The sequence below is a fragment of the Cynoglossus semilaevis genome, chromosome 14, assembly GCF_000523025.1.
Source record: "Cynoglossus semilaevis isolate Cse_v1.0 chromosome 14, Cse_v1.0, whole genome shotgun sequence".
In the NCBI taxonomy this organism is placed as follows: domain Eukaryota; kingdom Metazoa; phylum Chordata; class Actinopteri; order Pleuronectiformes; family Cynoglossidae; genus Cynoglossus; species Cynoglossus semilaevis.
Window position 1 is genome coordinate 27505891 of NC_024320.1, and position 22429 is coordinate 27528319.

General features: G+C 40.7%; 2 protein-coding genes and 1 non-coding gene across 5 annotated transcripts in view; 2 read left to right on the forward strand and 1 right to left on the reverse strand.

The window, feature by feature from the left end:
- LOC103390404 (lysosome membrane protein 2-like) overlaps positions 1–19885 on the forward strand; it is a gene marked incomplete at its 5' end in the record, with an annotated part of 22865 nt that extends 2980 nt beyond the window's left edge. Inside the window, 12 exons of the mRNA XM_025062076.1 lie at positions 5673–5830; positions 6878–7025; positions 7204–7383; positions 7480–7571; positions 7984–8103; positions 13134–13312; positions 15591–15709; positions 16081–16154; positions 16238–16289; positions 17108–17260; positions 17402–17431; positions 18014–19885. Coding sequence (XP_024917844.1) covers positions 5673–5830; positions 6878–7025; positions 7204–7383; positions 7480–7571; positions 7984–8103; positions 13134–13312; positions 15591–15709; positions 16081–16154; positions 16238–16289; positions 17108–17260; positions 17402–17431; positions 18014–18127 — 1419 coding nt within the window. The remainder of the gene's footprint in view (positions 1–5672; positions 5831–6877; positions 7026–7203; positions 7384–7479; positions 7572–7983; positions 8104–13133; positions 13313–15590; positions 15710–16080; positions 16155–16237; positions 16290–17107; positions 17261–17401; positions 17432–18013) is intronic.
- Positions 19886–20610: 725 nt separating this feature from the next.
- trnan-guu (transfer RNA asparagine (anticodon GUU)) lies at positions 20611–20684 on the reverse strand. Its single transcript has one exon. It is a non-coding gene; the product is annotated as a tRNA-Asn (tRNA).
- A 778-nt stretch (positions 20685–21462) lies between these two features.
- nup54 (nucleoporin 54) overlaps positions 21463–22429 on the forward strand; it is a 9139-nt gene continuing 8172 nt past the window's right edge. For all 3 annotated transcript variants that reach the window (XM_025061943.1, XM_008326242.3, XM_025061941.1), the window contains exons 1-3: positions 21463–21572; positions 21976–22089; positions 22286–22369. In XM_025061943.1, coding sequence (XP_024917711.1) covers positions 21530–21572; positions 21976–22089; positions 22286–22369 — 241 coding nt within the window. In that variant the 5' untranslated portion in view covers positions 21463–21529. The remainder of the gene's footprint in view (positions 21573–21975; positions 22090–22285; positions 22370–22429) is intronic.

Consider the following 22429-nt stretch of genomic DNA (forward strand, 5'->3'; position numbering starts at 1 on the left):
TGGGAAAAAATGATTCTAGATACGAGCACCTCCAGTTACTGGCTCGGTCCAGGAACAGATTTTGCTCGTATCTCGTGGTTCCACTGTATATACACAGTAGGTTATCAGTGTTCAGTGAATTGTGCTCCAACATTTCCCAGAGGAAGATCCCAGGTTTAGATAAGGCATGCCTGTCAACACAGGGCACTTTTCTGGATCGACTGTTTCCAGCTGTTGGTGGATTCAGAGGAATTTCTAATGGTCAGTTGATGTGCTGCGGCCACACAGTTCCCATGAGTCAGTAGAGGTCGTGGTGCTAAGAATAAGTGACAGGCAGTGTCAGCACTGCTTGTACTCAGCATTGGTTGATATTTTTAACACATGTCATAGGACAAGCTGTGTCCACTGCAGAGGTCAGAGCAGGTCAGGGTGCAAGAATGGCTGGATTTCCAAATTGCTGTGGAGTTTCTGACCCTCAGTCAAAGTAAAGTTGTCGTGTCAATACAGGCTCTGATGAAATGAACGACTCAATTCATTTGTGAAAATGAATTGACTCAGATAGAATTTTTTTAACACATAGGCGCATGCCCTCACTGACCAGCCTCACTGACCAACCGTCACTGACCACACTGACCAGCCCTCACGGCCCAGCCTCACTGACCAACCGTCACTGACCAGCCCTCCCTGACCAGCCTCACTGACCAACCGTCACTGACCAGCCCTCCCTGACCAGCCTCACTGACCAACCGTCACTGACCAGCCCTCCCTGACCAGCCTCACTGACCAACCGTCACTGACCAGCCCTCCCTGACCAGCCTCACTGACCAACCGTCACTGACCAGCCCTCACTGACCGGCCCTCACTGACCAGCCTCACTGACCAACCGTCACTGACCAGCCCTCACTGAGCGCTTGTTTGAAAACATTTTATTTTCACAGCTTTTTAGAAAGAGCATTCATAAACGATTATTTGCAACAATAAATAATTTCACTTCATGCAGGTCTCCCCTGTGACTCTTTGGCACCCCCTAGGGGAGGCACGCCTCAGCTATTGAAACCCGCTGCTGTAGACTAATTAATATTGTTCTACAAGCCACCATTAAGAGGGACATTAATGACTACAATTAGCTCGCAAAGTTAGATTTGCAAGCGAAGACTTGAGATTTCTTGGACGTTTTCTTGGTTTGCAAAATTGAAAAACATTGATTGAGTTTCAAAGGCCGTCCCATTAAGAATTTCCGCCTAAGTTTCAAATACATTTTAATGAGAATTAGTTCCAACTCACTTCTTTTTTTCTGCCTTTAATTATGAAACATTCAAACAGAAATTCCAATTTATAATTAAGTTCTACCTCATAACTCATCTTAGCCAGTAATAACTTCTTCTTTCAGTTCTACTGAGTTTTCTTTCTCCCTTCACTTTTCTCTAACCCTGACCTAAACTTAGATGTCCTCCTGTTTGTGTCCATCATGGCGTCCATACCATTGGGCCAATCATGCTATGTTCAAGACAATAACAAACCTGTGCATTGCCTTTGTATGTCACTCGGTGGCCCGGAAAATTTGGGTCGCGATACATTATATTAACTGTGTGCCTTGCGGCGAGGCTGCTACCTTTTGTCGGATGATAAGAGACAGAACTAATGGAGAGTGAGTTAAGTTTATTACAAACATGAAAAGCTCTCACTGCATAATTCTAAGGCAGGGAACAACGGACAAAGATCGGCGAAACAATTTTGGGATACGATTGGCTGAGGAAAAGATTCAATGTGAGACTAAACTAGTGTTGTTCTGGATTGCTGACTTCTTACATTGTTATTCTTGGAAGACTTCAGTTCTGTGCATTGCTACCTATAAAATTCTAGGAAAGCCTCAATCCTCAGTGTTACTATGTTGGTCAGATGTTCGATGGTGAAGTTCAAAGCGTTTCCAGATGGTTTAATCACACACAGACAGTATTCCAGATGGTTTAATCACACACAGACAGAGCAGACTCTCGTTCAGTAGTTCTCTGAACGGTATGCTTTTATTTTCTTCTTCTTCTTCTTCAGAAATGTTAACTTGGTGGGTGAGTCACATTCTGAAGGTCTTCTTGTGCCTGGTGTTTGATGAAGGCGGCTGCAGGTAGAAAGAAAGACATCATCCACTAATAGAGTTAATGATTTCCTACAGATGTTTGCAGTGGATTTTGTTCAATTCCGTGGTCAGTACAACATGTAATACCACTGTTGACTTGGGTTGATTCAAAGTCAAACACACTCACAAGAATCAAAGGTCAAAGTAATCCTGGGGTTCATGGAAGCTTAATACATGTCCCAGTTGGTTAGTAGCAAGATGGCGCTATAGTCAGACCTTAAAATAAATACTTTTCCATTTTTTTGCCATCTGCTGCACAATGGTCTTAGCCATTATCCTAAGTACACAAGGAAATGATCTGCTCCCTTAACATGTCGTAGATGTTTGGCCATAATGCAACCTATGACCTGAGTTGAAGGATTAGAGATAAACGTGTTAAATAGTTACCAAAGAGTAGCTTAACGCTGATAAACAAATAGACATAGATAACATTTTATCACAAAATTATTTATTAGTATTTCCCCTTTTCCCTTTAATGAGCCATTACTAGCCAACAACAGACCCAGTAGGGGGCAGTATTGGTACTCAGAGCAGATCAGACGCTCTTACAGTAAAAGCCAAAGAAGTTGATGTTATTGCATTTTTAATTAATACCAATGTTAAATACAGGAAAATGTTCCGATTCATATATGAAGAAAAGCTCAAAACAAAAGTCAAATTAAGTAAATCAAACAGTGTCCATAGCACCCCCTGGAGCTAAAAGACAGTCATTACATCCATAAAAGCAACTACCTTGGTGTTGGTTTCCAGTAGCATTTAAACACTGATGTTGAAGCAGACCTCATATCTTCACACCGTCCTATATGAGGTTCACATGCCTGAGAGTTCAACTGAGGCCACAAACCTAGCGTGCCATATTAAAGCCAGATGTTTGTTGAAGTCCAGAGCAGCGTATACACTGGTGGAACTGCAGGAGGCAGCGATATACACAGAAACCTTGGAGAAAACTTGTTTCATTTTGTAGTTTTGTTGTTGTTTTTTTTAGAAAACTGAGGTACACAAAATGTTTGAAAAACAATAAAAAGTGCTTCTTCTGAAAAGTATGCATGGGTGTGACGCACACACAGATCGCTGTTGCGGGTTATCCTGACAGCATGATATATTCCCACTGTATCTCGTTACTGCCTTGCACCAGTTGCACCGATGTGCAGGATTTCATTTTGCTCCTCCCACCGGCAGCAGACTGAACTGGCATCCACTCGGCGTCCGCGTGACTCGAGGCGTCAGGATGAGAATACTGGCTGAATGTGATGACGGTGAAAAATGGTGCTTCCATGTTCAGGGCTTGTGTGCGTGTGGTAACAGAGAAACTTTCAGGACAACACCTTGGAATGCTTCTCCCGTCCATTCCATGGACATTAAAGCAGCAGCAGCAGATTGTGCGTGTTTGTTTGTCCACCTGCTGCATGTGTTTTCATATAGGGAGTGGTGTGAATGAGGCGGCGGTGAGTACTGAGATAAGACGAGTTCTTGAGTTCCCTCTTGTGTTTTCCAAGCAGGCCTTCAAACAGCCTGCTGGGAGTGTTGCCATATTAGTAGTTCCAAGTTTAAAAGAATGAAATACTGTAGAAAGAACACGCCCCCCCTCTCACCCCCACGGGTCCCCCCATTTCTTCAATCTGAGGTGACAGCTTTATTGTCCCTGACTACTCAACTAAATGTCATTCTCTAACTAGCAAAAGGACCCACAAGAAGAAGGGGGGAGGGGAGAGTATGTTTTTTGGTCTGCACCAATCAAATTCAATTTATCCAAATGTGTGGTGGGCTGATTCATGGCAGACTGCGTAAATGAGCAAATCATGGCTTTTTTTTTTTCATTTGAGGTCACCATGAACTCTTCTGTGTTTGAACTGTAACCCATGATCCACACTTTGATCACTGTGTGATAAACACCCTTGATGTGTAAGGAAAATCTAAAAACTTAGCATGTTATGTTAGCTCGACTAAATTTGCTAATAAATAGATTCACTGAATATTTTATTTATATAATAAATGAAGAAAGTGGTTATTTGCATTATCGTTGGCTTTGTTTGATTTTTGTCAGTGTGTAACTATTATAAAATACCTCTGAGTTTGAATGTCATGCACATTCAGCTGCAGTCTTGGGACGTGGAGATTTCTGTTTGACCTAAAACCCATTTCCTTTATTTGTTTGAGTGAAGAAAATCTACAGGCAACGCTTAATGTCATTACAGAATCAAAAGAGTGAAGACAAAAAACACACATTTGTATTCTTTTATATGTTAAGTAAAAAATCAAGTGAATTAACACATTAGACCAGAGGAGGGCAAACTTTTTGACCCGCGGGCCACAATTGTCCTAAATTAAATGATAGATAAAGATAAATGACATGTAAAAGTCATGCATAAAGGCTGAAATGGTAAAATGCTTTTATTATTTTCTGCACCATCTATTGGGGAAATGTGGGTATTGCAGAGAAAAGGCAGAAGTATAATGACAACAAAAATAAAATAATATAATTTGGAAAAGTTTATTGGGTCAGATTTAAAAGCTGAACAGGCCACATCTGGCCCCCGGGCCTTAGTTTGCCCATGGTTGCATTAGGTTCAAGTTTTATTTAGACATTAACATGTAAACAAAAGCAGGTGGGCCAGATTTCATCATCTCCACTAGACTTTGGCAAAGTTTCATTTTCTTGTTTGTGCCGTTGTCACAGTGAAATCACCGACTAGTGTAAAGATACAGTTCTTGTTTTCGGTGTGAAGAATTAGGACCGTATCAGTCTGCGTCTGCACTCCACTGCTGGGGGGCCCTATTAAGACTGGGTCCCAAAGAATGTGGCTCAGATGATTAAGGTCAGGCTTGGCCAGTAGGCATCCAGCTTTCTGCATCACATGATTTGTCAGCAGGTCTCCCCCAGTGCAGCCCATTGTCAGTAGCAACCACTGACAATGGGCTGCCCCGGAGTAGGGTCCCCCCGTAATGCCATTCATATGTGCAGCCAATCTGCTTGTCCCGCACTCAGACAGCGCCTCCCCTCTGTGACCCCCGTGGATGTTTTGTTCTCTGGGCTGTTTGTAAGTAGGGCAGGTTTTCAGAGACTCCGGAATCAGACATGTTTACTGTTGAAAGTGACCTTAAATGAAAACAATAATATCGTTTACATTTGGTTTCTTAAATGTTTTGTCGCAGTAAAGGCTGATTACAAAAAGTTTATATAGAGAGAGTGACATTAAAATATTAACAACCACATACATAACCATTCCTGTATTAAAAATTAAAATAATAATAACTACATTGTTCCCATATTTGGGAAATTGTTGTGTTAGCAGCAGAAATGCTGTTACCAGGCTGCCCCTTGTAAGGGCCAAGCATGTGGTTCCTCAAGGATTCAAACCCAGGACACTCTGCTCTCTGCTTCCGAGGCAGACGTGCTAACCGCTACACTATGGAACCGACTAATTAATGTTAATATTATTATTATAATTATTGTTGTTATATGTTATTGTACTTATTTTAATAAATGTCTTGTCAGGCGGAGAGTCAAATATTTAGTGCCATGAGACAGAGTTTAAACCCAGCATTTTTGTGCCAACAGGAGATCGTTCTTGTCGAGGGCAGCCGTGTGTTTGAGTCCTGGAAGAACCCTCCCCCGCCTGTGTACATGGAATACTTCTTCTTCAATATCACCAACGTGGATGAGGTCCTTCTTGGAGCCAAGCCAAAGGTCCAGCAGGTCGGACCTTACACGTACAGGTAGGATCTGTTGTGAGGCTTTATGCTGTCAATATATATATACTGTATATATATATATATGTATATATATATATATATTAAAGTCAACAGATCAATACATTTTTAAGTTAGGCAATAGTTTTAATTTGAAAATGCCAAGCCAATTATCTGTTGTTGTTTTTTTAAAGGAAGGAGGAGACAGTTGCCTTCACTTGTTTGTTTGGCTCGGGAGCTGCTTTTCAAATGACCAGGCTAAAATGAGTTAAACATTAAATATATAATTAATATAAACTGAACATATTTATATCATTAAATGTGCAGGTGCTTTAACTAAAAACCTGTAGCTGTATAGCAAAACATGATTTATTTCTCATAGTATATGGTTCCCAGTACACAGGATTATATTTATATAGTATATATACAGTCATCCCTCGCTGTATCAGGTTCGGATTTTTGCGGATCTTTCGCTCTATCGCCGGTTTTTGCGGAATATAAAACATTTTAAAATTATTTCCGTGATAAAATAAGCTTTTTCTAGCCTAAAAAAACAGTAAAAAAAATTTTCCGTGATAAAATAAGCATTTTCTAAAAAACAGTAAAAAAAAATTGTAAAAAACCCAAACCAATAGGCATTATTCGTAAACTCCTGGAAGACATGATAGACATGAGACGACCCCAAAAAAAACTCTTGCGACTCACCTGAGGGTCGCGACCCAGTCTTTGGGAAACAATGTCGTGACAAGGGTGAATATATACCCTGTAATATAATAACTATTGCATCGCTACTTTGCGTTTTTTCGCCTTTCACAGGCGATCTTGGAACGTCTTGGGACCCCTGGGACAGACGCGCCTCCACTCTATACTTTTTTTTTTTTAATGTTACTGTTTATGATCGACCAGCGATCCCTCTGCCATCTACTGGTTAACCTTGATCTACTTATTGTGCACCCCTGTACATTGAACAGTGACTCTAAGTTGGCTGCACCTCTGATTAAAGAACTAAAATAACCTGTGCTATTGTTAACATAATGTTAAATGACAGTCTGTGGTGTAAATGTGTTTACACAGGGAGTACAGGTACAAGGACAATGTGAGCATGGTGGAAAATGGCACAATGGTGTCTGCGTACAACACAAAAAGCTTTGTGTTCTTGAGAGAGAAGTCGGTGGGAGATCCAGCTGTGGATATCATCACCACAGTCAACATCCCTGGATGGGTGAGTCTGAACTGATTGTTTGAAACAAATGGAGGGAAATGGATGTTCGGCTTGAGCTTCTGTTTTTTTTTTTATGTGTTTTAACCTGGTCATTTCCTTCTGCATTCTCTTACTTAGGTCTTCATTTTTACGTATATGTGACTTCATTAATGCGTTTTCATTGGCTTTTTATGCGCAGGCTGTCATGAACAAGGTGAAAGGCAATTTCTTCAAATCGCTTATGGTGAACGCTATGGGGGTTGAGGTCTTCACCAACCGCACTGTACAGGGGCTGCTCTGGGGGTATGAAGATGCCTTGTTGACCAAGGTTTCTGCCAGTCAGCCTGATGTGGAGACAACATTTGGCCTCATGTACAAGGTACGTCAGCTTCAGCAAACAGTTTCCGGGTCGTTGGTGTCCCCGTTAGTTCAAGTTGGCGAGGAATTTTTCACGCCTTCAATTTTTGCTTTATAGAAAAACGGAAGCAACGATGGAGAGTTTGTCTACCACACCGGGGTGAACGACTACATGGATTATGGCCGGGTCGAAACTTGGAAAGGCGAAAGGTGACACAAACACACGATCCCTGGCTTTCTTTGTCCACAGGGAATGAAATTTTCGTTGTCCGATGTTACATTTAAAATAGTTCTGGAAAAAAAGACACATTCATGCCACTGGTGATTTCTGTTTGTTTGCCCAGTAGGTGGTACTCTAGCTCATAACAGAGGGCAGGACATCCTGCTTCCCTGTGTTCAGAACCTACTCATGTTGTTGTGACCTTCCCAGGTTATTGTTCCAGTTCCTTTCCCCAGTTGTCCTGGTGTAACTACCTTTGTCAGTTGATCAGTATTTTGCTGCTACTAATCTGATTTGATCACCAGGGGGCATTCCTTGGGCATTACGAATTCAGATACATACGTATGTACCTGTTATGTGGAGAGTTGAGTGCTCATGGTCTGTTTTTGTTTTTTTTTTCAGCCAGCTGACCTTCTGGAAATCTGACCACAGCAACAGCATCAATGGATCAGATGGAAGTGCTTTCCATCCCCTGCTGGACAAGAAGGAACGCATTTACATCTTCACTCCAGATCTGTGCAGGTATGACTGGAACCACCAATGGTGTTCAGTGCTGTCCTCGTACAATGTTTGTATCCATCCATCCGTCCATCTGCGTCCGCTTATCTGTTACCGGGTCGCGGGAGCAGCGGTCTCCACGACCGCCACCCAAATCACACTGCATCGTACCAGCCCCTCGTGAACCTTCCTGCGGGTGGTGAGTCCACTGGAGGGCGCCAACCGCCCTAACCTGGAGTCGATTTAGCCCAGGAGGTGACACCAATGACAGAGACATTGCCTCTGGGCCAAAGCGCCACTGTTTGTATCTAACATATTAATCCGTATTTTGAGGCCATGTCTGTGTATGTTCTCAGTCATCCAGGTCATTTAATCCAAAAATAGTTACATCAAGGACAACTGGACGTAAAAAGGTTTTGAAATAGTTACATCAAGGACAACTGGACGAAAAAAGTTTTTTTTTTTTCACCTCTCATCCAAGGGGCTTCTTCAGTTCTTCAGTTATTTTGAGGCCACTCTTTTTGCCCTCTTCCCTGTAATTGATTGATCGTCTCACTGCAGCGCTGGAACACGTTGTGTTTTTCTGACACTCCTGAGCCGACGTTATCCTCAAAGTCTAGTCTTTGTAGGTCTAGACTTTTAAAGGACGCCACATCAATGGGCATGCTCCGACCAAATTTTGAAAGAGCTGTCAATCACCATCTTGGTCTGCACCTTAAACATTTTGTCCAATCATAACGTCCGCCCACTGCTCTGTAGACTCCTAGTGCAGGCCAGTTTTTCTAAGAGTTTTTCGCATCGTTTTCTCTGATCCCACGTTGAAAGTGATGTTGCGGTGCTGCCTCAATGACGCTAATCGAATCTGACTCTTAACAAAGTTTAATATCGCTCACTACGCTATTGGTACACACGAGAAGAAAATCAGCTGATCCGAGCGGTCCTCACGTTCTAAATTACCTTGTCTTGTCATGTATATAAAATGTAATGAAATGAAAATATAATTGACACTTTATTTAATGATATTTCAGAGGAAGCTCAGCTTCCCACGCTGCCTTGAAGCAATCAACCACTGCTTCAGTGGCCTCACAGGCTTTTCGGGGTCCTTTACAGCTAGTACATTTTTTCATGCTAACATTTGGCCGCTGCAGCTGTCTGAGGTTGGAGCCAAACGACCTCGCCAACTTTGATCTTCCCTTCGGAGCGTCCAGCTGAGGAGAACGGTTTATGACTCAGGCTGTCTGTAAATCCACTGACAGTTTCAGTGTCAATTGCACTTGTGTTGAATGCTAATGGTCTGAGTCGTCACCCCGCGGACACTCCCACCCATTGTCAAGGATAGAACATGTTACCTGAGACTGATATGGTCGTGATAAATGAGTAACTCAGGTCTATTCCTGTCTAATGTTCTCAGTTAAAAATTTGAGCCTGTGGTCACTGTGGAGTGGAAAGTGGGCTTTTAAATCGGGTATGGTATGTTCACAGGCTTTGGATCCCACGGACGGTTATCATAACATCCTGCTCACTCCCAAACAGCACCACAGGGGGCAGTTCTTTTCTAATGGAAGTCTGGGTGTCTATATAATAAAGTTTAGCTTTCAGGAAACACCAATGAAAAAAAACCTTATGACTGAACAGCCAGCAGAAAGTAAAAAAAAAAAAATCTTCCAAACTGTAGATTTTAGTAGAAACAAACAACCTTCTGTTCTTATTTTCAAATACTTCTTGCGAACGTTTCTTCCACATATGGTCGGCTGAAAGGTTCATGAGAAGATTCAAAAATGTGTCCTCAGGAGGTTTTGCCTGATATAAAACCCTTCAATATAAAAAAGACTTCTCTAATCTAACGAAAAAATAGTTTCAGTTCCCAGCACGCGCGTTGACCTTTGTGTTCAGAGCAGAAAGAATCCCTTGCACTGGTTTTGCCTTTGACTCAGACTGGACGTGCGTCCAAACCCATCTCCCAGATGTTTACTGAAAACTTTCACCTACTTATTCATTGCCTAATCATGGCCGTCTGTGTTATTGTGACTAAAGGGAAGGGTCCCTCCTTGTTTCCCGTGCCTGCTACTTTAGTGTGAAGAGGAAATGTTCCATGATCATGTGTGCTAACCTTTAACACACATGGGGATTGTTCAGCCTGTGGTATGAATGACTCGTAGCATGTGTTTTTGTTATTATCAAGGTTCATCTGGATCTCCAGTTCAGCACCAAATATGTTCAAGAATTTAAGTCTGTGACGGGGAAGGTTGCAGGTTAGAGGGGTTAGTGACCCCGTAACGGACAGCTGAGCCACAAAACACTCAACATTTGACACTGTGCATTGTTTAAATACCAAGATCACAAAAGTAGTATTCCGGGTTTTTTTTAGTTTACATATGAGATGCCAATTCTGGTTTCTAGTTGTATTAAATAGCAGTTGTTGCTACTGGTGTGTCGCCTGATTGGCTCCTTGAACCTCAAACTACATGGTGTGGCTAATCTGTCTGTAAAAGTAATTTATATTTCACTAAGTGTATTTGGCGGTGAGGATCAGAACTACCATTGTCCTGATACTAATCTTCCAAACCCATTTAAAAAATATATATATATTGGTCCCTTATTTGCCCCACATAGCAGGTGTCATTAGGGATATGTGGTTTCTCTGGGACTCAAACCCAGGACCCTGTACATGTAAGGCAAACGGGTAAGGCAGGCATGCTATCCGCTACACTATGATACCACTGTGATCTCTGTAGTTACGAGTATTACGCACCGGTATTACACTGATACTGAATACCGTCAGCAATACTTCTAATAAGATGCGGCCCATTCAACTTTTTTATCTGGCCCGCTAAACTTTTCCATATTATATAATTTGTTTATATTATCATTATACTTCTGCCTTTTATCTGCAATACACATGTTTCCCCAATAGGTGGCTTAGAAAATGATAAGAGCATTTTATCATTTTAGCCTTTATTCATGACTTCATTTATCTTAGTTCACAAACGCTCTGTCTGTCTGCTCCTGACCCGGCCCCCCTGGACATTTGTGGCCCCCGAGTCAAAAGGTTTGCCCACGCCTGGTCTAATAGGCTACATAGGCAATCAAGGGCAACTGATTGTTATGTCAGGTCAGTGGACCAGTGGGTTCATTATGGGTCCTAAAATTAAAATTGATTAAAAAAAATAGTTTTTTACAAATACTAAAATCATATCATATAGTATCAGAATTTGATTTGAGATGGTAGAATTTACAAACACTTTAGAACTTACAGAGAAAATAAACCAGTCATAAACAATGCTAATTGTCTTTAGCTTCCAACCAGACCATCAGTCTCTAACTTCAGACCCATGACACCGTGTGTCAAAGCAAAGCACTTAACCCTGGAGTCCTAAACCAGTCATTGGGCTCCACTTAATATCCTCCTCCCAAATACTGGACCCAAACCATTAAAATCCTCTGCAGCAGAGATGAGGAACTGTTATTGAGATTATCCAGTTGAATTTACATCTTTAGCCTTCACACATGGGCAGCGATTGGCTGAGATTTTGTTCTACCGTTCTGTGAAGAAACACATCAGTCCTTTTTTTTTTTTACTTGGCTTCTCCCTCAAAGGTCAAGGGAAAGGTCTGTACAGTATTGTTGCACACTCGGTGGGCTGAGTAGCTACGGGCCGAAGTCTCTGGGACTGTTTGGCAGACACTCTATGGACTCCTTTGTTCTGTGGTAGAATGGTCAGGATTCCCTGAAAAAGACAGAAGTGTAGAGAATAAGGATGGACCACACACAATAGCACAATTCACTTGGAAGCTATTAAAACACAGGAAACAAAAAAGCTCACAGTTTCTCCTCTCCCAGTACAGCACGAAGGTCAGAGTCACGCCACGCTGTAATTCCACGTCACATTCACATTATTCAACTGAGCTGAAGACCAAGTCAGTCCAGGCTTTTTATAATACAATTATAGTTGTTAACCATATCTATATACAGTTATATGGTGAAGTGTTAATGGAACTTACAGATGTCACACTCTTAACTGAACACTGTAATTGGCTGTTAATGGACGAGTTCTTCGTACTGAGATTTATGCGCTGTTAATAATAATGTAACTGACAAGAAGTTCTTGTGATTTTTTTTTCATGCCCCCCCAGTTATTATATGAAGCGGGGGTTTCGTACAGCTCCGCTTGTTATCTCTCAGCTAGTCTTTAACTACTTTCAGCTAATCTTCAGTTCTCATGTTCGTATCTCCTTAGCTATTGTTGCTATTTGCAACTACAGTAGCGCTTTGCTAATATTTGGTCATTTTAATGTAAAAGATTCATTGTTTTATATAAATCTAATTCTCTCTGACTTAAGTAATGAACTCCATGAGCCTCACGTAGCCCGTAGCTACAGGTACGCTAAACACATCAGTCCGAGTGATGTTGCTTTGCTAAAGTGAATTAGCAGTGTGGTATTGGTGTGCTAGTCAGGTACTTACCAGCTACATATTAACGGTGGACTAACGTGTCGCATTTTACTTTAGGAATACTTCTTCACTGATGCTAGGCTAAGGTACGCTAACACGTGAACCTTTTCTTTGCCTTTAAAAACTTCATTTAACTGCTTTCATTGGGTATTTGTATGTTTAATCTTCATTATGCAGTATATCATTTTATTTATTCACTCTACTAAACCATTATTTTACCAGGAAAGGTGTGATAAAAAGTAAAAGAGTATCTTAATATTTTACTTTCTTTCATTTCATATGTAGCATCTTGTCCATGTTAGCTTCTGGCTACACTGAAGCTGTTTTTGCACTATGTAGACTTATATAGACACAGGATGACTTCATTTTGGTTTAAAAAAAAAAATCTACCTAACCTTGGAGTGTGACTTAAGAAACCGCACTTAATCACACAAGAGGTAAATATAAAGTAAAGTTATAAAGTAAAAATTTCTTAAGAATTGGGTAATTGGTATTAGTTTGGGGGGAGAGAAAGATATATATATTTATATGTTTATATATAATTAAAAAAAAGACACACTGGAACCTGGGGCTGTTGGTCTGAACTTGAACTTTACTTGCAGGACGATATACATGGACTTTGAGAAGGATGTGAAAGTGAAAGGAATCCCAGCGTACCGCTTCACGCCACCCCGCTCCGTTCTGGCCAGTAAAGTGGAGAACCCAGACAATGCGGGCTTCTGCGTTACCCCCCAAGAGTGCCTGGGAACCGGTCTTCTGAAAGTCAGCCCCTGTCGGAAAGGTAACTGTGAGACGGCACTCTCATATACACACACTTTGAATTTTGACATTCTTCCCTCTGTTCTAGATCTGACTCAGCTTGTGATTTCTGCCAAACACCGTCATGGGTTTTTTTTTGTCTTATGTCTTTTTTTTGTAGCTTCCTCCTTTTAGCAGCCTCCCACTCAAAGCCTCAACTGCTCATGCTTTTGACTCTTCAGTAGCACCTACTGTCACTTTGAAATCTTGCTGAGGAAAGCAGAACAATAGTTCTTAGATTAGTAAGAACCTCGCCTCCAGTCTTCTCTCCTTATTACTGCTAATACCAACGAAACCATCCATGTGACCCAGCTCTGCAGCCTGCTCCACACCTCAGGCGACATCTGATCATGCCTGGCCCACTGCCAAGGGGTGTAAGCCCTGTCACCTGACTCTGGCCTCTTATAGGAGCAGATATTGTCCTATTGCCAATGTCCACTGCTCATTTGTCCCTCACGTCCCCTAATGAAAACTTACACAAAAAACAACAAATTAAAACGGTATTTTTCTACCACTGCGAGATCTCTTAATAATTTACAAATTAATGGATAAATGAATTAATAATGTTGTTTCTTCACTGAGCAAGAACGTTTTTTACACTATATTCCTAACCAACATTTATAGATTAAAATGTCATCACTTTATGTTGCATTTGAGGGGGGAAAAAAGTAGCATCGTTAAATGATTCCGTCCTCTAAAACTGACTTATTTACTGAGCTTTATGTAAAACCTTCTTTTAACTGTTTGTTCCCTGACATAGGAACACTGTTTGAAAGCTGAAAGAGACCCCAAAGAGTGTGAGGCAAGCCTCCTCCAGGGGGCGCTAGAGAAGGGATAAAAAAGATAGTGGATTGTCTTGTTACATATAAAAAGATCGCAGAATGACTGCAATACTGTAGGAAAACTGAGGAAGTATTTGGTGCTGTGGGAGACGAACAGGTGAAGTGAACGAGTGAAGCGGCGTGGGCTGCTCCGAGCGCCACCTAGCATCGGAGTCTGTAACCGTGCTCATATCTCAAATCTCGTATCTCAAAGCAAAAAATAGCTTGAAGGCTTGCTCGTATCTCAGGGTATTACTGTAGATTTGAAGTTATGTTTGAGGTAAAAGGTGCATGAAAGGTCACATTTTGAAAACCATGTGAATGAGACTTATAAAATAAACGTGACGAATGAAGGATGAGAAGTTCACAGCAGTGCGCGTAAATGTCCATGACCTGTAGTGAATGAGTGAAGAGCAGTTAAAACAATGGTTTTATTTTTAAAGCCTCCCAAGGTCAAAGCCTTGTTAGGACCTTAAAACACAGGGTTACAGTATGTTGCATGTCAGCGCCTGGATACAAAACAGTGTGTGTGTGTGTGTGTGTGTGTGTGTTTGTGTTTGCACTATGGTGACCTTGAAGCCTGTGACTGGAACAGGCTCTCAGGTGACTGCAGGCGTCCAGTGTTTTTGACAAACCTCTGTTGCCAAACACAGGAGCAGGAAAACCGTCACCTCTGTCCCACTTCATCAACTCCTCATAACATGGAACCATCTGACCCTGTTGTGGCCCCGACAGACCAGCATTACGTCTGTGTCGCCCTGGACCTGGACCGGTGGAACACTTGTAACATTTCACAACAAAAATGTTGCCAAAACCTAGAACATCTTAATTGCCTCGGTGGCTTATCAGAAACACGGCCCAGAGGAATACAACATTCCCGAATTACAATTTTAGGAAGGAAGTAAACAGGAGTAAAAGGAACCTGTATTAGGATAAGGTCCACGATTATTAATCAGCTCTCAGGCTTAAGATCTCAGTTCCATTTCTCTGCCGATCGCTCATTTCCTGAAGCCGATCGAGTTTCAGGAGTCACGTCCTTATCTTATCGGGCGGACTCTCCTGATAAGACTCTGATCCAAACTGCAGGAAGAGAGATGCTGATGAAAATGTTGTTGAGTTGCCACCATTTTTATTCAGCTCCCATCTCAGAGATGTGGAGCTGCTTTTGTCTCTGCGAACTTAACTTAGAATACACGAAGAAAAAGAAAAACTTTGGTATCGCAAATGTGTCCATACAGTATTAACCATTAGCTATTCGTTGTCTTAATGACTTAATAATAATGGCTAATTCTGTGTTTGCTAACTTTGGGATACTGACTTCGAACCCAACAGCGTTTCTTGTCGTTGTTCAGGTTCTGCCATTCTCAATATTTACACTATATTTAATTTAAATATAAAAATTTCACCATGAATGTCTTTCTTCCCTGTGTCCTCTGACAGGTGCTCCCGTCGTGGCCTCCTTCCCTCATTTCTATCTGGGTGAGGACAAATTTGCGGAAGCCATTGATGGAATGTCTCCACAAAGAGAGCACCACCAAACCTTCCTGGACCTGAACCCAGTGAGTTCTTTTCACTCCAGATTGATGACATCACGGCCGTGACTCATCTGCCATGATCACCCCTGCACATTTCTCCACGTTATAAATATAAATCCTACACGTGTGTGTCTCTCTCTATGAGCTCTTTCCGCCACCTAGTGGAACGTACGCAGCGGTGCAAGAATGTGCCGTGTAGTGGTTCAGTCAGAGGTTTTTTCCAACGAATGAAAAATTAGGTTGGCCTCATGTTTGGGTTATCCAGAATGACCCTCTTTTTAATGATAATAATGGGGCTGGGGTGGTTACATTTTTCTTTCTGTCTCATTTAATCATGTGTCAGTTTCAGACTGCTGCCTTTTATGACCCTGTATTGTTTTGTGTTTCGCTCACAGACGACCGGTATAATTGTTCGTGCCAACAAGAGAGCACAGATTAACATCCTACTCCAAAGGATTACCGGATTCCCGTGAGTGCTGTGTCATAGTTATTATTACATGATAATTAACCTAATGTACTCTACAAGAATGTCACTCATTGTACTCATAACAGGAAGACGAAAAACCTGAAGGAGACAATCTTTCCTGTTATGTTCCTGAACGAGGTAGGAAACTGTGAAATGTACATTATAGATAAACATCAGCTTTTAATGCAGCCTTTTTCTTTTTGAATTTAAGTAAGTAATACCTTTTGTTCGGTGTATCTGTCTCGGTCTCGGTGGGAAAATGTGTTTGTCCTAAATTAAGGTCAAACAGTGAACTGACACTTTTTTATATTCCGACAGTTTTTAACTGTCCCCAGAAGAGGTGCAATGTTGAATAATTAATTTTTTTTCCAAATAATAAACATGAATACATTAGCACGCCTGCCCTGAAAGCAGAAAGCAGAGAACCCTGGGTTCGATTCCCAGAGGTACCACCCTAAAGGCGCAACAGTTTACAACCACTTACTTAATGGCGCCCCCTTTGGAAACTTGTCGATTGCAAAGACTCACACTGCTGGTTCGATAGTGTAGCGGGTAGCATCGCTGAAAGGCAGGGTTTGATTCCCAGAGGAATCACATATCCTCAATGGGAATCCCGAGTGGCAGCCTGTGAAATGCAACCACGTACTTTGTGGCGCCTCCTGTGGCAGCCTGTGATGGCTGTAGGATGAATAAGAGGCATAAAATGCACTTGGATCAGCTGACAATTCTGAGATACAGTACTGTCAGCTGGTTTGCACAGCAGAAGCTCAGTGGTGAGAGTGTTACGTGAGTCAGTGTCAGCTGGTTTGCACAGCAGAAGCTCTGATCAGATAAGGGAATATGGAGAGAGTTGTTTCGCTTCAGTGGTGAGAGTGTTATGTGAGTCAGATGGAAACAGATCTTGTAAAGGGGAAACACCCGAACAAAACACCAAATCTGTCATTTGTCTTTCCCAGAGTGTTGAGATTGACGACAACTCTGCAGCGAGAGTGCAGAAGTTGCTGCTCATCAGCAATTTGGTTTCCAACTTCCCGCTCTTTATCGTGGGTCTGGGCGTCATCATGCTGTTGATCCTGATCGTCCTCCTGGTGAAGGCTCGCAGACAGAAGGTGAGAGGCTTCTTTACCTCACTTCACTCCTTCACAGCTTACATGTCGCTTGCTTTGCTCTAATGAGTGATTATCGTTAGTTCTTGCATAATTGCTTAACTAAACTCAATTAACAATGCACCTGTGCGCATCTCTATGCAGAATGAAGTTAAGACCAAGCCTCGAACCGCTGTAAGTTGTCTGCCTTGATGTTTCATGTTGTTTTTGCCTTGTCTTTAATTGAATCGCTAAATAAATTTGCCCACCTACATCTTTAATCCTGTTGGCCAGTGAGGATGTCCGATATTAACTTTTTGCCGATTTTGTACACACTTAATTTCCGATTCCGATACTGATATAGGCCTGGTAATATTTATTTATGTATCTGTACAAACCACTGTATGAGTTTCTGCATACAATTTCCTGATTATTAAAATAGATTAATTAAATCAGCTGAAATGCCACCATCTAGTGACTCTCACTTTCATGTACAGCCGTTTATCCCCAAACTACTTTTAGGGCACATCATTTGATAAATCCCAGACTTTGCGTTATCAGGTTTTCATTACTGGAGGAAAAAACGATAAACGATTCTTACAGATATTACACAATTATGCTAATATCAGACCGATAATATACGATAATTGTCGGACGTCCCCACTTTATGTTAAAATGCTACAGATGCTGAAAAAAATGTAATCTGATGATGTACAGTAATACATATTTATTTTTAATTCCTCTCCTAATCTCGTCTTCTTCCTCATTCTACTGCAGCAGACGTCTGCTGAAGATGACACCTCTTACTCTCCGGTCAGCAACAAGGACAAGGACGATCCTCAGAATGGTGCTTATATCGGTTTGACGTCCAAATCTGAGCAGCAAGCTTGAGACGGAGTGCTTGAACCTCCAACCTCCAGAGTTACCACTGAGGCTTATTAGGATTTTTAATCCACCAACAAAACAATGTGTGATTGACAAACCGTCTCTGATTTGAGTGAGATTGTGCGTTAAGAGGAGTGAAGAGAACAGTACTATGTTCCAAATAAACATTTCTGTGTAAGAGTTACTCATGGTAAGCTACCTGAAGTCCAGTCTGGGGTGAAGTATTCCCAGATCAGGGTGTGTGAAGGGTTACTATTTGCTGTTTGTTTCCCGGGTTTTTTTTTATTATTATTATTTTACTTTCTGTCCCTGAAAATGGCACCGATGTGTCATTGATGTGGTTTTAACAAACAGAACAAACTCTTGACCTGGGTTGGACCATTGATCGTACATATGAGCTGGACAGAAGTGATGAAGATGTTATTTAATTAAAGTTAATTCTCCCAGTTAGTTTCAGGTCTTCCTCTGTAAAGTACAGAGACCATAAGAGTGTAAATTATCATCACGTGACTAAAACAACCTACCGTAAATACAAACTACATCACTTCAAAAACCAGCGGTGCATTTCCACTGCAACAACAACACAACCTGTCGCTAAGAGAACTCTGTCCTGGTTCTATGTACGATCCATGTCTGTGATTTAAATTCAGTATTACTTTGTTGCATTTGCCTTTTATCTTTCATATGTCGGAACATTTTTATTTACGTACCCACGTACGTATTTACGTTTTTGGTTTTGTTTTTTGATCACGTAACAACCATAGTTTTTTGTATGTATATACAGTGAGATATTTTCTCACTGTGGTGGACGACTGCAAACTTGAGAGATTTGAAAAAATTGAAAGATTTTAAACACAGGTGTGGGGTTTTTTTTTCAAGATTTTATTCCTGTAAATTTTAGTGTTACTGTCGGACAAAATATCTCATAAAACAATACTTTACAGCCATATAAATCCCTGAATGTGACAGGGTCTGTGGTAAATAACAAACAGTAATCGACTGTTATAGTACCATACTCAAACAAAAACCAATATATATGTAATGGAGTTTTTTTTAATCATGTCACAATGTGCTTTGATGATGCTGTTGTAAAATGTTTTGTCTTCAGTTGGTGTCTAGTGCCGAAACACGACTTTGTTGTGTCAGTGTTAAAGTTGTTAAAGGGGTGAAGTAGCATAGAAAATGCTGTAGCTGTGCCTTTAAAACAATCACTGTTACTGTCTTCTTCCTCGTTGCTTTTCCTGAAGAAGGCTGTTTAAGCACCAGCAGATTCACTGCCAAGTGAATATCGCTTTCTTTTAACTTTACTCAGCTTTCTGTCCTAAAGCTGTGAAATACAAGATTTCAGGTGCCGTTTGAGGCAAAAAAAAAAAAAAAAGCTGCATACTCAACACTCAGTTCATACTGTGACCACGCCGGGTTTTATTTAATAATTTTTATGAAGGAGTTACTTCGGCTGCAAACAATAGTGGAGAAGCTGTAACATGTATCACTTTAGAGAATTGGACTTCATTTTGTGATTTTGCTTTTGTATTTGATGTATTCTTTAACTCGGTCGATAACATTAACAATAATAGAGAGGAATCGGAATAGAAAATATTTTTGTGCATAGATTAGTGTCATAAATTCTTGCGAAGGTTGTAAGAATCGGTCCATTTTTTTATCTAACATTACTAAACACAGCAATATTACAATGTTGTAAACACTGATAATTTTATCACACAGAAATAAACCAAAAACACAAAAAAAAATGTGAAATATGCATAAGGACTGTGCCATATTTTAATTACAAATCCTTCATTATAATGGTCCTTTTTTGTGTTTTCATTTTAGCAGTAAATGTAAATACTGTTGTTACCGTGTACACAAAAATAAAATTAGTTTCAATTAGTGGGTTTTTTTTTACTCATTTTGTTCCTGTTATTTCTTTCAGTGGTACGAAATATGTTGTCGAAGTAGTAGCAGGAAAGTATTAGTTCTAGTAGGAGCAGTAGTTGCGTTCAAAGACCCACCGCGAAATGGGGAAAATCGTGAGTTATTATATTACTTACGTATATATTTATCCTTTACTTTATTTTCCCCACACTGTTATTAACCCTCCCTAGACTGTATTACCCTTTCTCACACAATTATATGCACAGTACAGTTGTATAATGGCGAAGTGAACGAGAGAGTGGCCCACAGACAAGGGGAGATGCTGAGAGACGCTACGATGCATGAGCCAATCAGCGTGAGGAATAGAAAAGCATGCCCAATTTGCGCATTGTATTAGCCAATAGTATGCTGTGTACTATTCGCGGGTTCGGATAAAAAAAAATCCGCGATGTACTGAGGGAGCGAAAGCAGAACCGCGATGAAAAGCGGGAACGCCATTATCATTGTGACACTGCACACAACGAAATGACTTTGAATCTGCGACCTTATGGACACAAGTCCCGAAGTTCCTTGACACTAGGCCACCACTGCCCAAAATTCTTGATAAATACAACCGTCCCTGGGTGGGCTTGAACCACCAACCTTTCGGTTAACAGCCGAACGCGCTAACCGATTGCGCCACAGAGACTTGTCTAGACCATCGACACCTTGTATATATAATGATAGCCTGTATCAGTAGTCGTGGAAGTAGTTACCAGTTTGAGTTCTAGTGGTAATAGTTAGTAGTACTGCTAGATCAATTAATGATCAAAGTGGATGTATTAATAGAATAGAATTATTTATTTATTTTGTCATTATGTTCGGTTAAAACAACGAAATTGGGGAAGGTTTCTCCGCAGGTGTATCACATATACATACATATAAACATTACTCTGCTGTAATGGTCAAATAAACAACAAAAACAGAACAAAAACAAGTAGCAGCGATCAGCACTACAACAACAACAGCAAGAAATGTACTTTAAATGTAAATAATAATATAGATTTTAAATAAGCTGTCTCATAATAGTACACGTATTAGCAGAAAGCAGTGAAGGAGTGTGGAGTGGAGTGGAAGGAAGCGCTAGTTGGTTGGACTGGTCATAACAGTTGTAATAGTAGAACTTGTTGTACGTACAGTTCCAAGTTTAAGTAGTAAAATTACTATATAGTACAAGTATCAGTATCGGCAGCAGCAGAAAAAATGTATTTGTGTGTTTTTTCTTCATTACACTTTATACAATTATTATAATTTTATAATAAAAGTATTATAATATTTAATTATAATTATTATACAATTATATTTTTGTTGCGTCTATGTTTATATTTCCCTTTCCTTCTACCTCTTATTCTCGTTCACAATACAAATATATTAAATCTTTGTCCTGCAGGGGGCAGCATACATGCCTCTCGTGGTCTATGCTGCCATATTTTCAAGAAGAAAACAAAAAGTTACCGGAATTCGGATGAATGTATACTTCCGGTGGCAATCAACATGGCGTTCAGTTTTGGCGGCGCCACCGCAAATACGGCCACAAGTATGAGAGGGTTTTTTTGGTTTTAATTAATAGGATTTGAAGAATACGGAGGAAGCATTGTATTTAATCTAACCAATCTTTTAGGTCGATGTGTGTATTCAGAGTTATATGTAGCTAAGTGTCTGGTAGGTTGCGTAAAAGCTGTAGTAGCTTGACAGCGTGCTACTGGAATCATGTACCGACCAATGTTCATCTTTATAGAAAATGAAACAAAATCTAATGTCTAATCTAAATGTTTTCATGACATCCGTGTTAGTGTACCACCACCAGTTCAGTATGTAAATGTACCACGTCTCTGAGATTTGGTCGAGATTATTTTATATTCCGATTTGTTTGAGCGTAAAGTTGTCAAATCAACTTAACATTTACTAACACTTTTCTCTTTCTGTCTTCTCATGGTAAGGCGCCCCGGGGTTTTCTTTTGGGTCATTTGGTGCAAAGACGACAGCATCTAATGCATTTGGCTTTGGCTCAACAGCCGCCACCACTACGACCACCGCCTCGTCCGGATTTGGCAGTAAGTGCAGATTCACTGCTTCATGTGTAACTAATAATAGTTAATACTTTGTCGATTAGTGCACAGGTCTTTGAAATCGAATATTGTTTAATTGGTTACTCTTGTATTGTGTATATACCGAAGATAAGGTATGCGGAAATCATGTAAAAACAAATGTCAGCTGTTTTATTGTCTTTTTTTGTCTTTTTCTTGGCAGCTCTCACAGCCCCTGGTTTTGGGACAGCTACCACCACTGCTGCTGCACCAGCAACAGGATTTAGTTTTGGCTCCACCAATACTGGTACGTTACACTGGTTCGTGACAAAGAATGCGCTTTACGATGTTAACAATGTTGGACCTG